The sequence below is a fragment of the Siniperca chuatsi genome, linkage group LG13, assembly GCF_020085105.1.
Source record: "Siniperca chuatsi isolate FFG_IHB_CAS linkage group LG13, ASM2008510v1, whole genome shotgun sequence".
NCBI classification, from domain to species: Eukaryota; Metazoa; Chordata; class Actinopteri; order Centrarchiformes; family Sinipercidae; genus Siniperca; species Siniperca chuatsi.
This window is the reverse complement of record NC_058054.1, coordinates 21,003,854-21,030,539: the sequence shown is the minus strand read 5'-3', so window position 1 is coordinate 21,030,539 and position 26,686 is coordinate 21,003,854. Positions and strand designations below refer to the sequence as shown.

The following is a 26,686-nucleotide window of genomic DNA, read 5'->3' as shown; positions in this document are numbered from 1 at the left end:
CATACCTCAGCATTTAGGTTTACCAGGATCAGGGTCCTGGTATTGTGAACTGGCTCTCTGGCATGGCTTACTGGGGCACTGCAAAGGGATGGAGCCATCATTAATGTTATTACTTGCACCTGTATTTTCCTGATATGCCTAGTCAAAATGTCTGTCATAAAAAAGACAGTAAAAGTTGACACTGTCAGATAAATGGATGCCTTGTTATATCAATCAGTCACATTTAGAGAAAATCCTGTTTCCTGTTTTTTATTTGGACTCTTAGACCTCATCACTTCAAAGCTGCAATATCTGATAATAATTAACTGTTGAGTAATCTATTGTATGCATCTATTCAAGCAATGATAAAACGACCTCAGGTTATGGAAGACACCAGAGAGGAGGAGGTGACCGCCCATATATGCGATCACATCATCCTCTCTAAAGCCAATCATTAGAGGGGAGAGATCTTTTTTTTTTTTTCTTCGTAAGAAATTTCTCTGCACTGGTTCCCAACCGTTTTGGCTCAGGATGTCTAAAAATGAAGCAGCATCTACTTGCGACCCCCTTGCCACAGGCGTTAGAAGTCTGTGAGTTGACAGTTTTCACCTCTAAACTTCTCAGAATTTCATCAGAATGAATGTGTGAAACCTGACGAGGTAAAACTATTCACATAAAAACACAAAGAATAGAGATAATACCAAAACATGTGTTCGATTGTTGTAGCAGCAACTTAGATTTTCATCTTTGCAAGTGAAAGTCCTGCACTGAAAATCCCACTTAAGTAAAAGTACATAAGTACTATTGTTACTACTTGTATTGATACTTAAAATGTAAAGTATCAAAGTAAAAGTACTCATAATGCAGAAAAATAGCCCTCAGAAGAGTTATACTATTATATATTCTAATACTGGATTATTATTACTGATGCATTCATGTGTAAATTGCATAGCTGGTCGAGGTGGAGCTCATTTTAACTATATTATAAACTGTTGGGTAGTTTAATCTATAGCAGCACATCATATTTTATAAGGTCATCGAATGTTTTGTAAGTAAAGTCTTTGTCTTTAAGTAAGTAACAGCTAAAGCTGTCAAAAATGGTGGTGATAAAGTGGTATAAAATGGAAATACTGTACTCAAGTAAAGCACAAGCAGGCTACCTCACATGTCCCTCCAATGTCTTGTAATAGTAGGCTAATTCCCAAGCTACTGCAGGCTAATCATTCTCGTTGGGGACTCCCTTATTTTAGCTGGTTACCAAGGTAACGTGGGTACATACCATTGCAGCACAGCTTACTTGCGGTCTAGGGCGCATGTCAGATAAGTGGAACTGATTATTTGTGGAAATGTTGCCGTGGAGCACTGTATGGCTTTGGAGTAATTAATCCGCAAATGAAACCGGATGACGGTTAACACATGTTAGTTATAAAAGCTGGCGAGTGAATCATTTTCCAAAAGACTGTAGTTGAAGCGGCCGCCGCGCCCTCACTGTCTGTAGGCCGACGTGTTACGTCAGCCTTTACGCACACGGACGCACTTGAGTAGGAAGCTTCAGTGTGGTCAGATTGTCGCTGCGTTTCCTTCCACCCGAGTCCTGTCAACCCCGTACACTACATCTTTAAGGTAAACGCTTATATTATTTTGAAGACTTCTGTGAGTTTTTTTTTTTTTAATGCTTCCTCTTGCACGTGTTGGCGCCGCTGGAGTCCTCATTTGACCTTTCGTTTTTAAGGCGTCCTTGCTCTCCGCTGCTGGTTTCACAGCCTCTTTTGTCGATTTATGAATCATTTGTTTGATAGACGACAAGGAAGCACACAGGCACCCCAATGTTATGCATATGCATTTTCTTTTCTTGGCTATAACAAAATAAAAAAATAAAAAAACTAGGCTAAAATCAAAAAGTAAGAGTATTAATTTCAAAATTAGTCAAAAGTCACATTTTACTAACTAATTCCGCTATGTCATTTTCCCCCTTTCAAGTTTGTCAGGATGGTTGTGCTTTCTAAAGAGTATGGATATGTGGTGTTAACTGGTGTTGCCAGTATGGTGATGATTGGACATCTGGCCTTTAAAGTTGGCAAAGCCCGCAAGAAGTACAACGTGCAGGTGAGCAGAAGTATTGGTGTTCAAATAGCAGAATGTAGTCCACTCTTTCTCATTCACACTGTTTAAAATCTGCTCCCACCCATTCAAACACCACCACAGCAAGTCTACAGTTTGTTGGCATAGTTTCGTGCTTGGGCCGTACATGTCTGTGGCTTATTGAAAGGCACTTTGAATTGCTTATAAGAATAAACTCGCCTTGCCTTGCAGTATCCTCAGATGTACAGTGACGATCCAGAAACTGGAAACATTTTCAACTGCATCCAGCGTGCACACCAAAACACGTACGTATGAGCTGAAATATGGGCAATACAAGTAAAATTTGCAGACAGTGAGTGATATTGCACCACGCTTTCATGATTCATAGTAACAATGGAAAAAGAGGCGAAAGTTAACATGCTGTTATCACCCCTCACCAGCCTGGAGATCTATCCCGCCTTTCTTTTCTGCCTCGCTGTCGGTGGTTTGCATTGCCCTGTAAGTTAATTTGTCATACTACTGTAGCACCAACATGCCACTAACAAAATATGTTGTTACATAGAAGATCTGTAGCAATTAAAGCACAACAGTTGAGTAAGATGTGCTTGTTTTTTTAAATTGATAGGACAATGATATGCAGGGATTCTGAAAGAAATGTACATTCTTCTTATAAAACCCTGTCATATGTGAGTGTGTTACCTTTGCTTGTGTGTGTCTATCACAGCGTCTCACCAGTGGACTTGGAGCTGTATGGATTATAGGCAGAGAGGTGTTCGCACATGGGTACTCTTCGGGAGGTAAGAACTTACATGTTGGGAAGTCCATATTTAATTGACATTTTCTGCTTTTGTAACGTAAAGCAGGGTGCGATGGTGCTATTATCATTATTATTACTATTCATCTTATTCAGATCCTAAAAAAAGACTGCCGGGACTGTTTGGGAACGTGGCTTTGCTCGGGATGATGCTGACCACAGTCAGCTACGGCCATCACCTGCTTGGCTGGACGGGACAGTGGATGGGCCCCCTCCGTCAAGCTAACTGTTGCAAGTGAATACCAAGTCTTCAGGATGGGCTCACTCTTATAATCACCTTATAATCAAAGCCACTCTACATAACCCATATACCTTGCAACATGTGTGCTAACCTCTGACCAGTTTAACATTTGAAGTCAGGTGAAGTTCATGTTGTCAAGAGGAAATGCCTCATTTAGGATCACGGGTGGGGTGTACTCACTGATCGGCACTCCCACAACATGCAAGGCCTGTCAGTTTGTCTTAGCATTTTCACCTGCGCCCTGATTTTGAAATTTTTCATATTATGTATTTTTGCAATAAACAAATGAAGATGCTGCAGTAATAGTTTAGCCTTCCATGTTTGATGGACTTTGTGACAGAATAGCACCTCATGTTTGTATTTGCTTAGCTGAAAAAGTCAGATTTTGTACATGATTAACTGAAACTGGTTAGTCAAAAATATCGCTGTTGTCAAGTAAAAATAACCTAATAATTCCAGTCATGATGATTATGTTTTTTTCATTTTTTATTTTGAGATGTTGTTTCTTATACTGAAAACAGGGTTTTGACACTTACTGATGATATTAAACATTAACATTGGTTATAAATAATCTTTTTTTATTGGGAGTTGAATGGGTACTGTTTGAATGTGAGCTCTTGTTAACATTGGCGTGTGTTTTAAGGGAGCAGCTTTTTTTTTAAACCTGAGTAACTGTTCAAAGTCCACATTACTTGTCTAGGCAGGTGGATTTATATCTCTGCAGAGCTGTTGGGCTCAAAACCCACTGCAAAAGGAAATGCCCTTCATAGAGGTCACAATGAACTCACTCGCATATAGCTGTGATCGAACAAGGTCCCACCCTCTAAGCATATGTGACTTGAGGCTTATAGTATGTGGTTTCTGTTTTATTATCAAACAGGAAATCCTCATATCAATACATTCTTACAGTCCGCATTTCAATGGCATATTATCATACATCACTGTTGGCACTTAACAGGAAAGTTACACCATAGGTAAAAACTGACACAACAGCTTTCAGCACATTTGCATTATACTCCAACTAACACAGATACAGGTAACGACAATCTAAACTTGAAAACTCCCTTGTGTGCGGAAACAAATACATTCTTTATAAATCTTTATTTTACAACACATTTAACAATAATAGTGTGTTTTACCTTTACAATTTACTCATATTAAATTGTTTTTAGTGTAGCAAGGTTCTGTTCTCAGTGTGCGTTGGTGGATTAAACATTCAAATTCAAGTTTTGTATACCAGCATCAGACCATGATGATAAAAGTTACTTAACAAGTGTAACTACACATTAAAGGCTGCAACAATAAATATTTTCCACATAGAATTTGGGGTAACTTTTTTCATAAATTTGAATAATTGAATCATGAGTGGCTTCTACTGTAAGAGAATCGGTCTGTTTTTCCAAAGATATGGCTTTTGAATTGTAAAATGCTTCTGATTTTTGTGTAGATTTTCTGCAAGACCTCAGTTTTAAGACAACACGTGCAACCTGGCAATTTGGTTTGAAAATGCACTTCACTAATATTTGGTCACCTAAGGGATCGTGATTTATATTCCTCAACCGTTTTAGGCTTGTTGGAAACTTTCCCATGCGTCTTGAAGCACTTAATATCCTTATTCTTTGTCTCCCCCTCTCTTACTTGTTGCTGGGTAACCTGAGGTTGTCTATTAATTACATTGGAGGACTTTGTGCGACCTTGAGCCACATTACCTCAGATGTCCCCTGGGGGGCACTGTGACCATTCATGCCACGTTAAAGTGCTGTGCATACATGAGTCAGTCAGGGGGTGCAGAGGTACTAATAACTTGCCTCAGGAAACAAAGAAAACAAAGTTTCCACCAGACTGAAGATCTACGGAAATTTAAAGGGAATGTGGAAAAAAGTACTTCTGAAACCTCCCATTTAAAAGACTTAATGAATCCTTCTCATGGAACAGATTAAGATTTTTATCACTGACCCAAAACTCTCAGTCACAAGGGCGAACTCATCTTCAGAGATGCAGCTGCATCAACTCTTTTCTCAGAGCCACACTGGTCTTCCTTTGGTGTCTGCTTTGCTTCTGTTCTCTGAGTGGTGGAAGTGACTGACAGGATGCTAACATCAGTAGGTGTATCTGGAGAGCGGCGTGTCCTCCATCAAATCATCCTGGAGAAGATGATTTAAAAAAGATAAATTGTACTTTTAGAGTAGTACAGTTGTTAAGAATTAAAGTTTTACACTTTTTTTGAACGGTGCATTGCGATTTTGTAACTTTTGACAGAAGTTATTTTCTGATTTGATTTGTCTGATGACAGTTATTGAGTCCAAGGTCACAAAAAAACTCATTTTTAGTTTTAATCTTGCACAATTTTAAGCATAAGGAGTTGTGAGAAAAATTAAGTACAAGTAATGTGTAACTGAAAACACTGACTTCATTGTTTTTTTTCATACTTGTATGTTCTACATTACATGTTATACATTTGAAACTAAAAGTAGGATTCAATAGTTTCTGTTAGACAGGTTTTATGTCTAATTAGCTGGACCACTGACCTCCTTGAGAGTGATTTAAGCACTGACTGAGGGATAGAAGAGTGGAAGAGTTATGTCCCAATGTGTTCACAGTTGATATTTTAAAACTCAACAAATTCACGGTTGATTTTCAAAACAGTGGGCTGGGAAGAAGATTTGGGGTTGCAATGAAAGATGCAGCAATTTAGTATTGCACTTCCCCATAAAGTCGGGAGAGTACAGACAGAATTTAAAAAAAGAACAGTCAAAAATGGTGCCGCAGAGGCTGAGATATCCTGACTTTTAGTTCATAGTATGGCTCAAGCTCCAAAGATCCTACATTTCCCATAATGCAACTGGATAGTGTCTTTCATTAGACCCTTCCTGTCTGGTAAACACCCACTTGTTTCAAACGCTACACCCCCGGTTGGTAAAAAAATCTGTTAAAAATCAGAAATCTAAAGCCCGAGCAGAAATAACCCTGATGACATCATCAGGGGTTATTTTCTCCGACTTTAGACAGCTCCCTTTAAAGCCACCACAGACATTATACATCTGTTTTCACAGTCTGAGCAGTGCAAGTAAACTGACCTTTGCGTGGAAAGAAATTGGTGGAGTGCTCCTTTAATCGCTTAAACAAAACCAGGGAGGGTATCTTTAACAACCTTTCTGTATTCTAATACATGTATGAACAGAATCTATTGTGTGTGAATCTAGTGTATCCTACCATGGGTAGATCCTGCAGCCGATGGAACTCTGGGTGGTTTGTCCGCTGGCGGAACTTGAGGAAGAGGATGACGAAGACGATAGCGGTGGTGACGATGAACACTGACAGCAGACCAGCCAGCAGGGGGTCTAGAGGGGAGCTTGAGCGGTAGCGGGGCCCCTTGAGATCTAAATGACAGAAAAATGGACAAACATAATAAAACACATTTTAAAGATACAATGAGAAAATAAAGACCTCTCTCACGGTTCATCGCTTTACCTTCATCTCCAACATTAAGCTCCGATGGGACCTCCTGGTGTGTTGGCCCCACAGGACCCCGGCCTGGAGCTGAGGTCAGAGGGTGTCCTGTGGTTGTCGGCTGTGCTGTGGCTGTGGTCAGTGATTCAGACTGTGGCTGGATGGTGGAGGCGTGGGCTGTGGAGCATGTATCCTGCACTGTGTGGGCTGGCTGAGATGAAAAGGTGAGGAGGGGATCTCTGGTCAGAAGGGCTCTGCCTTCGGTGGTTGAGATGTGTTGTGGAGGGGGGGTGCTCTGTACAGTCGGCGTAGATGAAAGGCTGTCTGCAGCAGCTGAAAGTGGGGATGTGAGGGCAGTGCTGTATCAGTTCAAAACAGTACAGAGAATTCTTCAAAGGAAACAAACCACACAACAGCCAGAGGGAACTCTACACCACCCTGCTCATGAAAACTGATCACTCCCACTGACGTTAAAGCTGCTCTCCATAATATTTTTGTTGTCAGGTCCCGCATATCCTGCATGACAATGCCAAGAAACCCTGTTAAAAACAGAGTCAGCACAATGGCAACGACCTGTTTCACACACTGTTTGTATTTTCATGCATCAAGTCAACAGCATAATAATGGTAGTGGTGGTGGATGTCATGCTTTGCTCACTACTGCCTCTGCATCAGTTTTGCAGTGGCTGATTCAATATCCACACAAACATTTTCCACCATCTTGAACATTGTTTTGGTTTTGCTGGAGAGGGCAACAATGTGCACCTTTAAGTCTCGGAACTTAAACACACATTAAAGGATTGTGGTGTTGATTGATTGAACATTAGAACATCTAAAACTAGATCGAGTTGATCGGCAACAATTTTGATAAGCGATTAAAGCAGTTTTTAAGCAAAAATGGCAATTATTCGCTGGTTCTAGCTTCTCAAATATGTTTGGGTTTTACTCTTTTATGCCAGTAAACTGAACGTCTTTGGGGTTTCATTGTCGATAATCATTAGATTAATCGATAATGAAAATATTTGTTAGTCGCAGCCCTAGTGAACACAGTTAATAGTTTCATACATTCCACAAAGCTAATATTTGTTACAGGACTGTTGTATTGCATTATAATTTACAGGAGTTTCTATTTTTCTGTCACTGCTTTATTATTCCGATGTTTATAGATAGATAACATGCCAGGTTTACTGCCTTTTCCCTCTTTTAGCATGAGTATATTCTTACTCCACTTTAAGCACATGTGGCTGTTTACATGACGTTTGACAGCTCATGCGGACAGCTGGGGAGGGGGCTGGGAACTTTGTATGCGGTGTAATTACAAGTCAGACTACCTTTCTACTGTTTACATGTAGGAGGGGACAGGCAGTCGTTAGTGCTCCTGTGATCAAAATGGCAAAGTACTGTATATAAGCTGAGAGGCAGAGACCATAAAAGTATTACCTCATCATAATACAACACTGATGGCATTGTTGGAAAGAAAGTATAAAACACTCTCACATCCTTGTGTTCCTTCATATTCCGCATTAAGCAAATTAAAGTAATTAGTGATGTTATTTTTAGCGTTTGAAGTGAGAACCTCCAACAGCAGACAGAGAAGTGACGACAACAGCTAAAGAAAGGGGGCGAGAGTGGGATCTGGATGGCGTTATGTCGTATTGTTTGTTATTTCTGAGACTACTCAAAGAGGCAACATGGCATCAGCGGAGGGGGTTATATTTATCTGATCTATAAAAGGGAATCTCTTTAATGAGGTTACGACACACGTTCTCGATCTCAGTGCAGTCATGTGGGGGTCAGGGGACGACTATGTTCCTGGAACGCTGCTGGCAATGGAGCTGAGTCTGAGGAGGGCGTCTGTGTTTGCAAACAGGCAGCTTTTAGTGTGAGGGATGTTTTATTTTAAGAATCTGGACAAAGTAAACAGACTGGACTGGAAAATTATAGATGCACGATTATAGAATTATGGAGAAAATGATGACCATAATTTCTATGTTTCTAAGGTTCAAAGTTTAAAAAAAAAAGAGGTGAAGGAGTACCAGGGTGAGTAGTCATGACGACAGGTGCAGATGTAGCCACTGCAGTTTTATATACTGCATTTGTCACAGACCCTGAATGGACTGTCCCTTCGGTCTTGGTAATGGTAGTGGTTTGAGTTGACGTTTCATCCCTGCCTGGAGGATTATGTGTCTGCTGTGGGACCTCATTCCCAGGATCCTCTGTCACGTCAGGAGATGCTGAGCTTCCAGCATTTCTTGGGAGGGCAGCCAGGGTGAGGACAGGAGGCAAAGCACTGCTCTGACCTATGAAATGAAAGAGTCATCAAAGGGATACAAATTAATTCATTGATCATTTGTTTTGTCAATAAAATTGGGTCTGAAAAATTCCCCTCACTATTCCCCCGAGCATAAAGTGAAATATTCAAATGTCCTGTCTTGTCCGACCAACAGTCCCAAACCAAAAGATATTCAATTTATTGTCATAGAAGAAAAACAGAAATGATTCACTTGAGGAGTCGGAAACCAGAGAAGTTTTGCATTTTTCTTTAAAAAATAACTCAAAATGATGAATTGTTTATCAAATATAGTTGCAGATTAATTTTCTGTCAATCAGCTACTTGATTAATCTACTCATTGCAGCTCTAAAAACCCAAAGATATTCAGTTTATTATCATAAAAGTCCAGAAAAATCAGCAAACCCTTCACATTGGAAAAGCTGGAACCAGAGAATTTTTGGCGATTTTGCTCCGATTAATCGATTATCAAAATAGTTGACGATCAATTTTCATTGTCATTCACTTATAGATTAATCGACTGACACATTGCAGTCCTCTGATAGCAGTGTTTTGCAGACTGACAGCAGTTGTAAATGGACACAATCAGAATAGAATGAGTAACCATGTAGGAAAGAAATGCCCACTTTGTTGGTCAACGGAAAGGCTGGTGCTGAGCGGACTATAAGAAGTTAATAAAAGGACTGAACATAATTTAATAATGATCAAATGCAACCAACAGCCCGCAGCTCTGTATGAACTTTCTATAAGATCAATAGAGGAGAGCATCATGTGCTGAATCGATCACGAGTCCAACTGACGTTAGCAGGATGTCAAGCCAGTCCACATAAAACACAAAGACACACACACACACACACACACACCAGGGATAACACATTACCTCTTGTCTGCGATGAGCCGGTTAGGACCACCAACACGCAAAACACCCAATTAATTTCAAATTTCATCTCATTCGCGGCCTTCCCCTGCAGATCACAATAAAAACGGACCGATGCGGGCTCTCCACGGCAGCTCTGCTTTTTTAGCTCTGAGGTTGTTTCCGTTACGTGATTTGACAGGGCACATCATCAGCGCTAAAAATATCCTGAGGGAGTCGGGCAGAAGAGAAGCAGGGGTGGGGCTGCGCGGCAGGCTGCATGCAGGCGGCGGTGGCAGCACGGAAGACGCACGCGCTTCATCCTAAAGAGCAAAACGCGTCACTGACCCCTCTGCACATCCATCTTTCACTCTCCAGCTCTATGTTGTTGTTGTTTTTTTCTCCCCTGTCAGAGTCACTCATCTCTGCATCCGTTCCTCCGAAATGCATTTGCAGTCGCTGTTGCTCCGCTGCTCCAATCAGATGCCAGTGCGTCAGAGGCGCAGTTGCCTGCGTCAGGAGCGCCTGTTGTAGAGCGCTGTAGCGTTGAACACACACTGGCAAGCCGCGAGCAAGTTTGACTGTATTCATCATTATTGTAGGCTTGCTGCAATATTAGTGTATGGACATTAAACAGTGATTGGTGGACAGGTGTCAGTGTTTGCTGGTGGTAATGTGAGACAACAACTTTTCAGCCCCCCACAGAGGTCAGTATGTCGTCATGCTTGAGCGCACTGCCCACATGTGCCTACTGTATGGACAGCTGAATGACCCGCTGCGTCCTCTGCCAGCGTGCTTTGACACACTTTAGAGGACAGTGTCTCCTCGTTTTAATTGCTTCTTTTTACCGAGCAGGCTTTAATTTCTGAAGGATATCCAACGGCAACGGGGAGACACCTTCACGTTGCGCCAGATGGAGCCTCCAGCCAATCCGGGAGACAGCCCGGTGGAGTTGGAGTTAACGGTGGAGAATGTCGAGTCGGTAAGTTGCTTGTCAGAAATCGGCCACTTCACTGGGTGACTGTTTATTGAGTTGGACGTACAGACGGAGCCTCTGTAATACCATTCAAAACAGGAAAGCTAATTTGAATGCATATGTTTGTCAAAGAGAAGAGCTGCAGCATCGTCTCATATTGATATGGATATATTTTATTATATATTAAGTAAAAGTAAAACTGCAGCAGTTTGGTCAAACAGAATACGGTAGTTTGTTAATTGTACTTTAACAGGGAGATCAGACAAACTGAACCTTCTGTAACATGATACCAGCTATAAGCATATGCTGTCCTAATAATAACTAAGACCATGTGCTTTGGATTAGTTGCCATGACAACACATTTCTTTACTCTATTCAAATAATTGGTCGTCCAGCATGTATTATTATTAGGCTAATGCTTGCTGTAAATGCAACTCAGCAATTCAATTTAAAATGACTCTTGTCATGTATCACCCTGTTACACAAGATAAAACACAGATGCATATATTGTCATTATACCTCCTCAGTCAAAGTGGATAGGAAATATGGGGATATTGATTGTTGAACTTCATTATGACTTTGAACCATTCTGACATCCTCATCCTCATCTTTGTTCCCCATTGTATTGGTTCTCCCTCTCTGCTCCTCCAGGCTCTCTACCAGCTGTACTTTGACCCGGACATGGAGCGTAAGAATGTGGCCCAGAAGTGGCTGACCCAGGCCCAGGTCTCTGCACAGGCATGGCAGTTCTGCTGGGCCCTGCTTGGCCCTGACAAGGTCTGTTGTTGTGCTTCTGCTCAGACATCTTTGCAACTGCAAAGTCTACATTTGCAACTATTGCAGTGTACAAGTACATCAGGCAGAATAATGCAGTTAAGAAAGACTGGCCAGATGTCAGTGCTGATCAGAGCTGCAAAACGTATATAAATATATATTAAATGTGTTGAGTTCAAAGATTAATGTATATTTAGTAAATGTCTATAGCAGCTATTTCATCCGTTACAGTATCTGTCTCTTTGCAGCTCCCAGAGGTGCAGTTTTTTGGCGCCAGCACCCTCCACTCGAAGATCTCCCGTCATTGGAGCGACCTCCCCACAGACCAGCATGAGAGCCTGAGGGTGCAGCTCCTCTCCCACATCCTACACTTCTCCTCGGGGCCCAAAATGGTGCTAACCAGGCTGTGTGTAGCCCTGGCCGCTATGGCTCTTAACTTAATTCCACAAGCTTGGTCCCAGCCAGTGGCAGACATGGTGAGGGCCTTCCAACCGCAGAAGCCTGACTCTGAAGGTGGCTCTGATGCAGAGGCCACCCAGGACCCTCACGCACACTGCCTCGCGCTGCTGGAGCTCCTCACCGTACTACCAGAGGAGTTCCAGAGCAGCCGGCTGGCTCAAGCCCGTCGTGGCCAGCTGAGGGAGGCCCTGGCTGGGGAGTGGGCGGTGGCGTGTCCCATGCTGCGCCAGCTGCTCCAAAGCCAGGACTCCCGGACGAGGTAAAGGAGAAGGTGCTGCGCTGCCTTTCCAGCTGGGTGGGGCTGGACGTGCCATTAGGGGAGAGTCATGAACTGGTCCAGGACTGTTTCACTGCGCTGTCCAACCCTGAGCTGTTCGACACGGCTGTGGAGACGATAGTTAATGCCATCTCACAGCCTGACTGCCAGAGGTGAGAAACACGCTGGATCACAAACTCATTAAGGTCACAGTCAGCTTTCAGGTGTGTGAATCAGAACATGTGTGTGCAGGTACATTGATGCTCTGGTGAACTTGATGCCTCTGGTGCTGGGGCTCCATGACCAGCTGAAGTCAGCGGCTCAGGATGGGGACATGGAAACCACACATGGTATTTGTCGTATTGCTGTTGCTATGGGAGAAACACACTCCAGGTACACGCAGATGCACACACACACACACACACACACACTGCCATCCTATAACCTGGCTTCAGAAAATGGCTTTTATTTCTTAATTTGGATCAACGTGTTTGTGTATGACAGGGTTTTGTTGGAACAGGTGGAGCACTGGCAAGAATATCTGGCTTTGGTTAACATGATTCTTTTCTGTACCGGCATCCCTGGGCACTACCCAGTCAGTGAGACCACCAGCTCCCTTACGCTCACCTTCTGGTACACTCTGCAGGTAAGGTGAAGGAATGAGATGTTTTGTACATTAAAGGTTTGGTTCTTTGCAGTTTACTAAGTTACTCATGTATGCATTAAATATGAAAGTGTGTGATTTAGACACCAAACTGTCTCTCTAATTTTTTCTTGCACATTCAGGATGACATCTTGTCATTTGAGGAGGAGAAGCAGGCAGTTTACCTGCAGGTCTACAGGCCGGTTTACTTCCAACTGGTGGACGTACTACTACATAAATCTCATTATCCTCCCCAGGAGGAGTACGCTTCCTGGTCTTCTGATGACAAGGAGCAGTTCAGAATTTACAGGTAAGACACAAAACTAAAGGACGTTTTTAATAAGGAGCTCTGAAATTGGATTTTAGCGCTCCCTCATAATGTCTGTCTCATTATATTACACACAGTTACACACAGTATTATTTTGGAATAACGACATTTTTTTTCATATTTCAGAGTGGACATTTCCGACACTCTGATGTATGTGTATGAAATGCTGGGGGCAGAGCTGCTCACTAACCTCTATGACAGGCTGGGCAGACAGCTGATGGACCCCCAACAGTCAGCAGTATGGCAGGTGATGTAGTTAATGACTGACTCCCATTGGAACACTTAATGTGAAAATGAAATGCTTATTCAAACACTGCACATGAGTATCATCATATACAGCATACTCAGGAAATGTTCTACAGTGGATAATATCCAGAGATAGTATGTAAATCCATTGTGTCAGTGTACCCACTTTTCTTTATTACAAAATCCCCCAATCTTCATTTTTAGCCTGATACATATTTATATTAAATATATCTACTTTACACTTGGTATAAGCTACACAAAGTCTCCTGTATTTTCTTGCCAAGTAAAGAAAATGACACTAAAGTATAATTGAATTCTTTATATGCAGTGGTTTACATAATTATAGACCTGTTTCCATGTACATCCACTATCTGTCTTTAAAGCAAATGTAACCTCTTTCCTATCTGTGTGTAGCTCTGTATACCTGCCACCTCCTGACTGTGTTTCCCCTTCCCCTCTCTCGACCTAATATCACACTCTGTTTTTCTCCGTCTTCAGGACTCAGAGGCCCTGTTATTTGGCTTCCAGTCCATAGCTGAGACGATAGATGTGAACTACTCTGATGTTATCCCTGGTCTTATCGGTCTCATCCCCAGAATCAACATCAGCAACATTATGCTGGCTGACACCGTCATGTACACCATAGGTACACACCCAGACACATGTTTCCTGTTGTGTCCCTGTTAGCAGTAACAATCTCTCACAAATCGTTCTTACTTGTTTGATATTTTGATTTTTTAGTATCCTAGTTCCAAGACTCAGTCACCAGGGTATCAGTTATATGTACTTTTTACATTAAGGCAGAATTTTACAAATTACAAACATGATTGGTTATTGCCATATATCTACATTTTTGTGTTCTGGTCTGCACTCAAACCCATTTACATTCACTATCCATCACATGTAACCCCTTACTGAATTTCTCCTGTTGGCCAGGATCCCTGGCTGAGTGGCTGGCTGACCACCCAGTGATGTTGGGTGGCGTATTACCCATGGTGCTTCAGGGCCTTGTGAAGGCAGAGCTGTCTGTGTCCAGCGTATCCACTCTGAAGAGGATCTGCAGGGAGTGCAGACATGACCTCGGCCCCTACGCTCAGGACATCCTGACTGTGTCACAGGTCGGACACGCAGCCTTTTTTTATTGTACCATCGGTGTGATGACTGTCTTTGTATTAACGCTTGTGTTCCTCTGTAGGATGTGCTGCTGAAAGAAATCCATAAGGTGAGTAAACAGCCTTCAACATCCACCAGTTCTTTCCTATTCTGCAAACAACCGTCTCTGTGAGGACATGTACGGTGTGTGTGTCTCTGTGTGTCTGTGTGCAGAGCAGCCAGTGCATGTGGTTGATGCAGGCTCTGGGTTTCCTCCTGTCCGCCCTGCCGGAAGAGGAGATTCTGGTCAGACTTCACTCTCTCATCACTCCTCACGTGCAGCAGCTGGACACGTTGGCCCAGCAGGAGGTACATCGAAAGAAACTCGTGCAACTTCTACACAAAACCCCACGAATATTAAAATAATTATGTGGTAGAGGTGGTTGTGCCCAAGTACAAATTGGGTAAATTAAGTACACTATATTAAACACAGTGAGTACATTTGAAGCACATTTTGGTGCTAAATCTAAGTACAAAAATATGTTAATATTGTATTTCACTTTAAAGTGTATTATTTCTCTGTTAGTACTTCACTGTACTTAACATAAGTGTACTAATAAGCAGTACTACTTCATTTATAAGCTAGGGTAATCTTCAAAAATGGTGAACAGTTTATATATTATTTAAAGGTATGCTTTGAAAAGCTTAAATAAAGGTACAATTAAAGTGGATTTTCATATACTATTACTAAGAATACTCGCTCAATTGCTTTAAGAAATTCATGTTTGTTGCAGTATCTTGTCAGTATAATATTACAGTAGTTGTAGTCTAGTATATTATTATAAGTATACTCATAATCAATAGCACATCAGTTAGTAGTACTACACTTTAATTTTATATGGCGCAATTTGAAATTGTTACCAAAAGAAGTATGCAGTCAGTTAAAATATGAGTACCCTATAAGTTTATGTGAATATGTTTGTGTTATTAATAACTATCTTCTTCATCTAAGGATTAGCTTTAAAAAGCCAGCTATTGCAATTTTAAACATTATACCTTTAATAGACTATTACTCAAGCAGTTGGTTGCATTTAATATAAGTATGGTAATGAGTAATATGACTTCACTTGTAATAAGTACACTTCAAATCAATACAATATATTATACAGTAAGAAGATTTGGTAAAAGTTTACATTGATTAATGTAAATATAAGTATACTGCAGAATGATTATCTTTAAAAAGGAGCTATTATTGCAATTTTAAGATTTATTTAATACTTAATGAACACTACTCCTCTAGAGTACAGATAAAATACATTTTAATGAGCTCACTGACAGTCTTATCCAGCAGGGTGACAGTCAGTGAGGAGGTCAGGATTCAGTGTCTGTGTCTGACATGTCTGTTGACAGGGACTCAGATACTAGTGGCTTCTTTTTGTAGCAGCATTTGACACAAGTTTTACGGTAACAACAATAAAATTGCTCTTTGCTCTCACAACCGCTGTCACATTTGATAGTATCTTTTCATCACAAGGCTACATATCAAACCCATCCACCTTGTCTCCCTCTACAGCCTAATCCCACTAACAAACAGTCTATCATCCACATCCTGGGGATGCTGTCCAGTCTCTTTACCACTCTGGACATCAACAGACAAGCAGACAGCTTAGAGGGAGCATCTAGCCCAAGCCCTACTCCCTCACAGAGCGCACATAATCCAGTAAGTTTAGTCATAAAAACTGTGTACCTATGGACATGTGTACCACTAACTCCATTATCATATAGACGGTGTAGTCCCTCATTCGTCCAGGAGTGTTCTATCGTAGAAAAGGTTTCAGTCGTAGTCATCTGGACACTGTTTTCAGAATCAAGACGTTTCGGCTCCCATCCGGAAGTCATTCTCAATTGTGAAAAAATTGGACGGGAACTGGAAATTTAAGCTACTCTGAGTTACATAAGCCCTGCCCTCAGGAAGGAATCTGCCTGAGTATCTGTTAATAGCTAGTTTCACCTGAATCTGACCTAATAGTTTCAAGATGGCCCAGTAATCAGTAATCAGGCCTATTGTTTTCTGGCTGCATCTACTTCATCACTGTTAAGTACCTGATTAGCATGTGATAGGCGTGACCAAGGTGATAATACACTCTGATAGACTTTGGGCAGATTAAATCTCAGACCACCATTTCTGTTCAAAGAGGGGTTCTCTTTTTTCACAAAAATGGCTTCCTTGACGCCCCGTTCAAACCAACTCTTCTCTCTACTAAGAATCTTCACCTCGCTGTCTTCAAATGTGTGGTTTGTAGCTTTTAAATGCAAATGCACGGCGCTCTGTAATTCTGAGTTAGCGTGTCGTCTGTGCTGATAAAGTCTTTTGTGAAGTGGCTGTTTGGTCTCGCCTATGTACCGTTCTTTGCAGTTTTCCTCACTGCACTGAATGGAGTAGACAACATTGCTCTGTTTCTGTGTGGGTAACTTGTCCTTAGGGTGAACGAGTTTCTGTCTTAAAGTGTTGCCTGGTTTAAAGAAGACAGGAACATCGTGCTGTCTAAAGATCCTTTGTAGTTTTTCAGACAGTCCAGATACATAAGGAATGGAGACACCGTTCCTTCTTGGTTCAGTTACACTTTTGTCCTGTTTTTTGGCTCTTTTAACTTTGTTGATAGCCCAAGTAGGATAACCACAGGCTGAGAGTGCATTCTGAACATGCCTTTCCTCTTTCTTCTTACCCTCTGAGCCGGTGGGCACTTCTTGGGCTTCTTGGGCTAGCATTATCATATATTATACCAGCCACTGTATCTTTGCTACTGTGAACTGAAAATAAGCATGAAATTACCTTAACTGTTCCCTAATACATCAGTCAAAAAGTGGTTTGTGAAATGAACCAAACATACTTATTTGAAATTGCTCTTTTCACAATTTCCAATGTACTGCTTGACAAGTGTGGAGAAATTTTATTTAATTTCTTTTTTAGGTTGTCGTTGTGCTACAGCAAGTGTTCACGTTGATCCAGACTATCCTCAGCAAGTGGCTTGATGACTCGGAGGTAGTCGAGGTAGGAGGGTTTTTACTGCTGGCATAAATATGTATATGTGTATGATGTTGTGTGTGTCTGTGCATGTATGATTTATCTGTGAGCGTTTACTGACCTATACGCAAGTGAGAAAAACTAATTCTGGTGATCCATTTTCTAAGTCTGATCTTAACTGTTTTCTCTCCGGTTTATGACTTAAGAACAGGTGAAAAAAAAAGGTTTTGCCAGGATTATCTTTCCAAGTTCCTTAAAAAAATGTAATCTGTGAAACAGGTCGGGGGAAAAAGGTTTTGGCAGGTGAAAACATTTTTTTTTTTGGCAGGATCATTTTGTTAGTGTTTGTTGTTGTAATACGCATTTCAGCCACAAGAGGCTGAAGTGCACCACTTCCCCACGTTCTAATTAGGATTAAACGCATTCATGTTTTCTTCCAGGTGAGTTTTAATTTCTCCATGCACTCTAAACACAAGGTACATAGATTGTGTGCTAGCAAGTTATGTAACATTACTGTCATGTCTTTCTTTTGGTTAGAAATATATTTTAATTGGTGCTTCACCTGAAAGAAAAGATGAATGAAAAAAATTTACCTGCTAAAACCTTCTATATCACCTGTTCTTAAGTCATAAACACAGGAGAGAAAACCATTTAGATCAGAAAATGGATCACCAGAAAAAAAAATCATTCTCACTCGCCTCTTAGGGCTTCCATAGGCTCACATTCACTCACTCACAGCTCTCTCCCTTCCCCTCCCTCCAGGCAGTGTGTGGAGTGTTTGATAAGTCAGTTCGAACCCTCCTACATGATTTCGGGCCCATGGTGGCTCAGCTGAGTGAGATGCTGGGGCAGATCTATAGCGCCTTCCCACAAGCCTCAGCTCTGGACCTGGCACGGCAGGTACTCCTCCCACAGATCAGGGCCTGAATAAAAGCATTATCCCTCCAAATGTAATGAAGACTCTTAACATGCTTTTGGCATCAGATGTCATTCTCTCTGGGGTTGTTTTTTTTTTTTTAGATGGTTCACATATTTGCTGGAGAGGAACACCACATCTCTAACATCAAAAGCCTTATTGAAGTGTTGACTTCTGCCACACTTACTATATTTCAGCAAGGTAACAAACACCTGCAAAGAAATTTCAGTTTATCTTTAGACATAGGTTTATCTTGTCTCAAGTTATATTTATTTTACAGGTCCACGGGATCATCCTGACATTGCAGAATCGTTTATGCACCTTCATGCTCAGGTGGGTTGAGTATTCTTGTCCATTGTTATGCACACAGAAAACTTTGCCTAATCAATTTGTTATTCTTTACCATTAGATTCTTAAAAGGAAGCCTGATTTGTACCTGTCTGACCAGTTTGATGTTAAAGCGCTGTTTTACTGTGGTGAGTATTATTACATGCTTGTACTGTATACAGGTCATTCTCACCGATATGACTCAATATCAAATGTAGGTCCTGATTTTACCCCTTTTACATATGTTCGATTCAGTGCAATTTGTGTTCAAAATCAAGACACTTAACTTTTCTCCCCCCCCCTCCCCCATGATCTTGAAATTCTGCCTGAGACAACCATCATTAGCTGAAGCATTCATTTAAAACATCTTTTTATCCTCTTCTCTCCTTCTCCAGGGATTCTATCGCTGAAGTTCCCAGAGACACCCACAGTAAAAGCTGCCAGTCTGTTCTTTGTAAGTCGAGACAGAAATGTGCATAAGCTATAGTTTTGATCTCATTTCAACTCATCAGCTCATAGATTCTTGTTATTTTTGCCCTGTCCCCGGCAGACAGAGCTGTTGCCTCGTTGTAAAGACATGCCCTCGCTTGGTGAAGTGTTGCAGAGGGATGGAAAGCTTCTGACCGAGACAATACTCCAGGTGAGTCAGCCATTAGAAACAAGACAACTAGATATGAGAAAATGCATAATTAGTGCCCGGTGTAACTTATTGTTATTAAACCAGTGCATGCATTTTATTCCTGAGATTTAGTTGAATTTCAAACTGTCTTCTAATGGAAGCATACTGTATGTTTTTATTTCTGTCTCAGGCGGTTGGAGGCGGGTCACCTCGCAGTCTGACAGAGCACTTCTCTGAGGTGTTGTTGAGTCTGAACAGACACTGTCCAGCTCTGCTGTCCCAGTGGCTGAAAGAAACACTGCAGACCCCAGGATTCCCCTCCGCCCAGGTCTCCACAGAGCAGAAGCACACCTTCAGTCAGCAGCTTCTAAGGTAACAATATACGCGTTACAGTTTTCCTCCATTGTTTTGATGCAGCAAACACCAAAACTGTGTACCAAAAATGCATTGTGTTCTCAAAATGCCTCAGAGAAAGAAAATACTGTAAGAAAACTCCTCTTTCAACAGAGCAAAATGACCAACAACCTTCAAGTTCAAACCTGCAGTCATTTAGTGGTAACAAAACAAAAAATATATATTTTAGTCTGTTTACTGCTCCATATCTGTTCACATCAGGTCATAGATCTTCATCCACATCACACCTACTGTGATATTCTCCCTGGTCAGACACCTTTGATAACATAGAGACAAATTCTATCTTGTCATGACTATTATAAGCATGTGATTTATATCCTTGAAAATAATTGGGTCTGTAAGATTGAAAAGGAAATATTTCTTGATTTACACCAAATAAAAAGCATAATTGGTTGTAATAATGGGGATACGGCTCCACTTCAAACACACTTTGTACTGCCAGTCATAATGGCTATAATGTTTTCCATATTACTGTCCCTTTTAGTTTAGGAAATAAAGTATATCCTCATCACAAATCATAGACTTGGATGACAGATTTGTGTCAAAATGTGCACAAAATACAGTGAAATATAGTGACATGTTTCGACAAAGTTCATCTCCATCTTGTTCTTTCTTCCAGGGAGCAAACCAACAAGCATCGTGTGAAGGACATTGTGAAGGAGTTTTCTCTGCTGTGTCGGGGCCTGCAGGGGTCCGGATACTAGATTACTAGACTGAGCTGGTAGCGTGCTGACTTTTTCCTCCCAAGTAAGCCTCTGAGAAAGACCGCCCCCCCCCCCAAAAAAAACCCAAACCCAAATCTGAATCTGTTTCAATGATAAATGGAATGTTCACTTGTGCAGGTGACGCTGAACTATCAAAAACCACAACACTTGGACTGAACTAAAGCAAAAACACAGATGAAGTGGACAGTTATTAGGATGAGTGGACCTCTGTGCACCATTTTTTTTTTTTTATAAAATACCTCTGCCAGTTGCAAAGCCGGATAAAATGAAAGAAATAAGTGTCGCATTGCCTTTTCCTTATCTCCAGGCATGGATACACTCTAGCTCTACTCCATCTGACAAAACACCAGTAAACGGTTCATTCTTTGCAGCTGCATGAGCAACTGTGTGTGTGTGTGTGTGTGTGTGTGTGTGAGTGTTCACTTATTTATTTACTGCTTGTAGATCATATTCACACATTATCAAAATATAGAAACCCCGCCCCCTCCTCCAACACCCTAGCCAGGCTTCTTCTTCTCTCTGTTGCAAAGGAGAGCCTTTTAAAAATGTGACGCGATTACATTATATAGTTTAGAACTCTTGTACATGTATTACTTCTGCTAATATATAATAAAACAATTTCATCACTTCCACAACAGAAAAGATGACTGACTTTTTAAAGCAGACAACGTGTCCTGACAATAGACTGTTTGTTTTTTTAATCAGTGACATCACTGTGAGGGATGGCAGTTGTTGTTGGAAGTTTGGATCCTCTGTAGAAAAAGTGGATTTGAGAAGTAGTACTGTAGTGGTGGTTGGTGCACTGAGAGATGGTGCTGAGATGAGAGGGCTCTAAGAGCTAGTCTGTGAGTGTTGTTGGTGACTCTGTGCATTTCAACCACAGTTCAGTCCTGAAACCAGTCCTGACCCGGCATGTTCACTATCGTATTCTTGTGAAGAGGTTCAGCACTGACTTTGATTCCTGGGAAGAGAAGGAAATTAAATAGTGTCAAAAAACATTCAAATATGTGCACAATTTCCATTACAGTAGAGAATGTTAATTTCAAAGAATTTTAAATGAATTGTTTGGTAAAATTCAAGAACTTAAAATTAGACATTGTACAGCCTTTGTCACGTTCTTATGATTTTGCTGAGAAATCAGGGCAAAATTTCACACTGTTGTTTTATCAACACGGGGCCCTCAGAGAGCCGAGAATTACTTTAAAGAAGTACCTTCAAGATATCGTTCAGTAACTTCAAACAACAAAGGCATCAGACCTGTATATAATGGAGATGTGGCACTGTAACTGACAAACATAGTGTACCTTGGTGCAGCGTGTCTTACTGAAGACGTTCCAGAAACGTAGTGTCTCATCCCCAGCCCCTGTAACGATGGCCTCCCCATCTGGTGACACAGCCTGAGAAGGGAGGACGAAGAGAGAAAAACTGGTGAAAGGGTGAACATTTATTTTGGTGTGTGTATATCGGGAAATGGACAATGGTAATGCTGAGAGAAAACAATGAGAAAATGAGAGTGAGAAAAGTTCTACATTACTGGAAATAGTGATAAAGTACAATTACCCAAGTCCTGTACTTAAGTACAATTTTGGAGGTACTTGTACTTTACTCCAGTGTTTCAATGCTACTTATACTTGCACTTTCAGGGTCCACTGTGCACAATGAGTACTTTGAAGTACATTTTTCTGATAATGCTTACGTACTTTTACTTAAGTATGATTTTAAATGCAGGACTTTTACTTGTAACAGAGTATTTTTAAACTTATACTACTTATACTTAAGTAAAGCATCTGAATACTTCCTCCACCACTGGATAAATGTATGAAAAGATTGGTGTATATTTCCTATGCATTTCAGAAACTAAAGGCAGGAACGAGTTGGTAGTCCCGTTACACTGACGCTGAGCATGCGCAGCCATTCATTTCAAGCTGCAGTCTTACCAGATACAGCACTCTGTAGGAGTGTCCTGTCAACTTGGCCACCTGTGTTAGTGACGGATACTTCCACACCAGGATCTGGTTCTGAGAGTAGCCGTGAGTGCTCACCTGTAAACACAAACACTTCTACTTAGTCTGGAATTCTGTAGTGCTGCACTGGGCCCTACTGTCTTATATAGAAACAACTCTCGGTATACTTCAATCCAGTACAAAACCCACACTACCTACAGTACAGTCTCAAACATTACTATACAGTCGAATCAGCACCTTTCTGACACTGTACAAAACAAAAACTGAACATTATACAGTAAGATTCACATACAGTAGATTGCTATTGCAGAGATATTGTATGGAATTATATGTGATCGTACGTATGGACTGAATAATTGGAAACTAAGTGTATATTAACTGGTCAAAATGTTACAAAATGTCCCACTACTTTACACAAAAATGCAATAAAAATGTTAATTAATTGCTAGATACTGTCGTAACATCTCTACACTGTGAGCATATTATTTGTTTTCTGGTAATGTAATGCATTTTTACACTAGCCTAGCCTTATAATGTAGTAATAACAACATTATACAGGGGGTCAGCCAGACCCCAAAGATGTGATTACATTGTTTAATTTATTACATTAATGGATTAAGAAGGATAGTATTCATTTTTACCTATTATTAAACAACATTTTATCGTTTATTATATTGCCATTATCCTTGAATTGAAGAACTGGCCAATATCTGCGCATAGAGCTTGCATCTCCAAGGCGGCATGTGCATTCGTGAGTGTCCCCTCACCAGTTCGTTGGCGTGTTTGGACCATGCCAGGTTGCAGACCTGGGAGCCGGTGTCTGTGCTCTGCAGCGCCTGACCCGTCAGTGTGTTCCAGAAGCGCAGGCAGCGGTCGGCGGTGCCGCCCCCCGACGCCAGCAGCCCGTGTTGGTGGGGGGACCAGGCGATGGCCTTCACCGCTGCCAGGTGGTCACTGTACTGCTGCACAGGGAGAAGGCTGGAGCTGTTCCACACCAGTAACTGGGGCAGGAGACAACAAGGAACGGGATCTCAAAGCTTGAATGTGTTCACTTTTGCTGTCACAGATCAGGATGCTACCCTCCACGACTCTAGAATGAAGTTTAGGTTAATTCGCTCAAAAGTCGCTAACAAAAAAGTTCCATTTTAGATTCTCTCACCTTGTTGTCGTTGCCTCCGGATGCGAGGTGCTGGTGGTCAGGAGACCATTTGAGACCACACACTTCTTGTCTGTGACCTTGCAGCCTCCTCTCAGCAGAAGGCGGGGTTCTGACGTCCCGCTGTAGGATCACTCTGTCCCGACTTCCCGAAGACAGCTGCTCTCCGTTCCACGCCAGGGCACCTTTGGCACAAAGGGTAAGAGGGGTGGGTCTCATATTTCACTGTGGCTGTCAAGAATCCATCTGGTGTTTCTTGATATGATAATAACACATGTTCGGTGGTACAAAACACAGCATATGTTGGAATTTCAAAATTCTTTAAAAAAATAAATAAAAATTTGTTAGGAGATTCTCCTTTTTTTCCCCCCTTTAGTTTTGCTAAAAGCAGACTCAAACTGATTTTAACCAGCAGTTTGTAATTCCACTTCACTGCAGTTACGACTGACCTACACGTGCTGAGTGACCCTCCAGACTGGTCAGCTTTCTCCCTCCTGCTGCGTCCCAGATCTGAACGTAACCCTTGTGGGTTCCGACGGCAACGAGACTCCCCTGAAAGGACCAGAGCCATAAAGTCATACACACAGTTATTTTCCCATTATTTCTTTACTACACGCAGTTAATTTTCTCTTTTTTACTACTGTCATGAATAAGCTGTAGACTCACCCTCTCATTCCAACAAACTGATGTAACAGAGTCTCCATCCACTGAAAGGTCACATAACCTTGTCACCTGTTAAGATGGACACAAAGTACATTCATTTTCCATTTTTCTCTTCGGCAGATTAGACACAGACTATAGTCCTTCCCTTCTAGGCATCAGCTGACAACTGAGAAGAAAATCCGCAATAAAACCGTAAACGAATGACTTTAAGTCCTCCTCTGACCTGGCTGGTGCAGGCACTCCACAAGTAGACGCAGGCTCCCAGGCCGACACTGAGCAAGTTGCCCGCTGACCAGTCTACCAGGTTGAGGTAGAAGTCGTCCTGCAGCTCCGGAGCATCCAGCACTTTGAAGGGGATCTTGGAGATCTTGCGGGCTGGTTTACGAGGGGAGCGGAGCAGCTTGTGACTACAGACACAGTGAGAAGAAACGGGTTAAACTAAGCTATCTGACAGCTGTTTCTGTTCAGTGTGCAGCACGTGAGATGTGTCATACCTCTTGTTACTAAGTGGAGAAAGGGAGTATGGTGAGACTTCATTATCGCTATTGAAAGGCACTCTCTTAGTGTGGACAGTGTACTGTGGAGGACGAACACACAAAGCAGAATTATAGTTGGGGATTATTTTACAGTTAAGTCACACACAGATTATATTAACTGATGTTGTTGATATGTTTTTATGAAGCAAACATGTCAGCCACATCAACATATTCATAAGAAAATCTGGGATTTTGCATCTTTGATTTCACCATTTTTTATTTTTTTTAATGATTCGTACCCTAAAAAGGCTGTGAGAGTCTTGAGGGAGGACTGCATGCCGCCGGTCGTCCGTGTGAGGGTCTGGCACAGTCTCTATCCCTGCCCCCAGTAACTCGTTCCTCAGCAGGGCAGCATACGCCACAGCATCTGGAGGGGTGGCAGTGAGAGTGGTGATGGAAACACAGGTGGTGCAGAGATTTAGCTCAGGATTTTATAAAAAAAAAAAAAAGACAACTGGGATGATTCAGAAGAAGTACAACTAGGCGTAAAAAAAAAAAAAAAACTGAAAAAACATGTCTGACCTTTGCTTGAATCCGAGCTGGCATCCTTTGCTTTATGGTTCTGATTCGGGGAGCGACAGTTCTCCTGCAGAGAAAAGGAAGTCAGTTTCTGACATAGCTTTGATTACCAAGCTGTGTGTTTCTGTGGGGCAGTGTAAATGATCGAGTGATTAGCTGACCGCGTGGATGAAGAACTAACTGCTCACATTGGCATAGTGGAAGTTGATGCTCCAGTTGCTTCCAGCACGGGTGGGAATGAAGCGGTCCCCTGACTTAACACTGACAGGACTGCAGGTAGCACTTACACACTGGGATGGTCAGAGAGAGACAGTAAAACCATAAAAAAAAAAAAATCCAGCAGGGTTATTACTATTTTGAAAAAGAGGTTGGCGATATTATTCGGGGCCTTTAAATGTCTAGCTCAGCCCCTGCTCATACAATACTATGTGGGTAAGCAGAACTGAATTATACCATATCAGTTTAACAGGAGATAAAGACTATCACCCAGGTATCACACACACACACACACACACACACACACACACACAATTCAGTCTGTTCCTTAAACCAGCATTCATAGACATGATTTCCTATCTATCACTCTCTGTATCTCACCTTTGACAGGCGGGCCTCTGTCGGCAGGTTCTGGTGGTTGATTTGCCTCAGCAGCCGTCTCTCGTACTCTTGGTCCATCTCCTCAGGCCCCTCTGCTGCCCTCCCCGCCCCCGCCCCCCCCTTTAAACCTCCGCTCCCTCCCGTTGAGGAAATCCACACTGGATCCCCATCTCTGTAGGGGGGGAAAAAAGCTTAATTCAGAACAGAAAGCAATGCGAAGAAGGTCGAAGATACAAGCAGCTCTTTTTTTGCTGGGTTACCACACACCAAATGGCCTGGTTAGCATGGTGTCTGTGCATGTCAGGTGGTATTAATGTTATCCGTGACATGGTTTAAAGAGCAAGTCTGCATTTGCCGTTCCTCGCTCGCATAAAAGCAGACAGATATCGAGGTAAAAATCGCTCCATAGTGCGCTAATGACAGCCGCACCGTTGTCATGGTATCATGCTCGCGCACACAACAACCCATTTATAAGCGATGTAACATCAGCTGACGACCCTGCTGCTCGACAGCGAGGCTCTCTTACCCGACTGACACGGTGGCTCAGGTGACCAAATCAACTGTCATCTTCGGTTGAAAAGATCAGCGCTGTAGCGGGGACACTGTGCTCGCTTTCTCCCAAATGACGGCGGTACATCTAAATGCCAACGCGACTCACTGGTGTTGTTTATGTTCGCGACAAAGATGGCGACCGAATCAGCTGTAGCAGAAATTCTTTGGTTGACTTCTGCTGTCTGTGC

At 41.9% G+C, this 26,686-nt stretch overlaps 4 protein-coding genes across 5 annotated transcripts; 2 read left to right on the top strand and 2 right to left on the bottom strand.

Moving 5' to 3' along the window:
• The first annotated feature begins 1,323 nt into the window (after positions 1 to 1,323).
• On the top strand, positions 1,324 to 3,574 carry mgst3a (microsomal glutathione S-transferase 3a). Its single transcript, XM_044220888.1, has 6 exons — positions 1,324 to 1,602; positions 1,960 to 2,085; positions 2,293 to 2,366; positions 2,502 to 2,559; positions 2,786 to 2,858; positions 2,972 to 3,574. Exons 2-6 carry the CDS (start codon positions 1,969 to 1,971, stop codon positions 3,112 to 3,114), a joined length of 465 nt encoding a protein of 154 aa, XP_044076823.1. The 5' UTR covers positions 1,324 to 1,602; positions 1,960 to 1,968; the 3' UTR covers positions 3,115 to 3,574.
• Positions 3,575 to 3,969: 395 nt separating this feature from the next.
• On the bottom strand, positions 3,970 to 10,185 carry LOC122887560 (nucleoporin NSP1-like). Its single transcript, XM_044220887.1, has 5 exons — positions 9,736 to 10,185; positions 8,602 to 8,865; positions 6,588 to 6,899; positions 6,330 to 6,496; positions 3,970 to 5,260 (listed from the first exon to the last, which is right to left on the bottom strand). The coding sequence occupies exons 1-5, from the start codon at positions 9,800 to 9,802 to the stop codon at positions 5,216 to 5,218; spliced, it is 855 nt and encodes a 284-aa protein (XP_044076822.1). The 5' UTR covers positions 9,803 to 10,185; the 3' UTR covers positions 3,970 to 5,215.
• A 247-nt stretch (positions 10,186 to 10,432) lies between these two features.
• Positions 10,433 to 20,564, top strand: LOC122887557 (importin-13-like). Its single transcript, XM_044220882.1, is given in 22 exon segments — positions 10,433 to 10,693; positions 11,339 to 11,464; positions 11,710 to 12,157; positions 12,160 to 12,349; positions 12,429 to 12,569; positions 12,681 to 12,822; positions 12,963 to 13,129; positions 13,274 to 13,394; positions 13,892 to 14,039; positions 14,330 to 14,511; positions 14,589 to 14,615; positions 14,720 to 14,854; positions 16,059 to 16,205; positions 17,457 to 17,537; positions 18,273 to 18,410; positions 18,531 to 18,627; positions 18,707 to 18,759; positions 18,836 to 18,902; positions 19,149 to 19,207; positions 19,304 to 19,393; positions 19,563 to 19,744; positions 20,406 to 20,564. Coding segments are annotated over 22 exon segments (2,895 nt in total). The 5' UTR covers positions 10,433 to 10,624; the 3' UTR covers positions 20,491 to 20,564.
• Positions 20,565 to 21,075: 511 nt separating this feature from the next.
• fzr1b (fizzy/cell division cycle 20 related 1b) lies at positions 21,076 to 26,686 on the bottom strand. 2 transcript variants are annotated; one of them, XM_044220884.1, is made up of 14 exons: positions 26,473 to 26,684; positions 25,947 to 26,118; positions 25,538 to 25,639; positions 25,353 to 25,416; positions 25,070 to 25,197; positions 24,789 to 24,871; positions 24,518 to 24,701; positions 24,298 to 24,363; positions 24,081 to 24,183; positions 23,635 to 23,816; positions 23,243 to 23,476; positions 22,449 to 22,553; positions 21,816 to 21,908; positions 21,076 to 21,472 (listed from the first exon to the last, which is right to left on the bottom strand). In XM_044220884.1, exons 2-14 carry the CDS (start codon positions 26,022 to 26,024, stop codon positions 21,431 to 21,433), a joined length of 1,464 nt encoding a protein of 487 aa, XP_044076819.1. In that variant the 5' UTR covers positions 26,025 to 26,118; positions 26,473 to 26,684; the 3' UTR covers positions 21,076 to 21,430. The 2 variants fall into 2 exon arrangements, with proteins under 2 accessions (XP_044076819.1, XP_044076820.1); XM_044220885.1 differs by lacking the exon at positions 25,538 to 25,639 and having other exon boundaries at positions 26,473 to 26,686.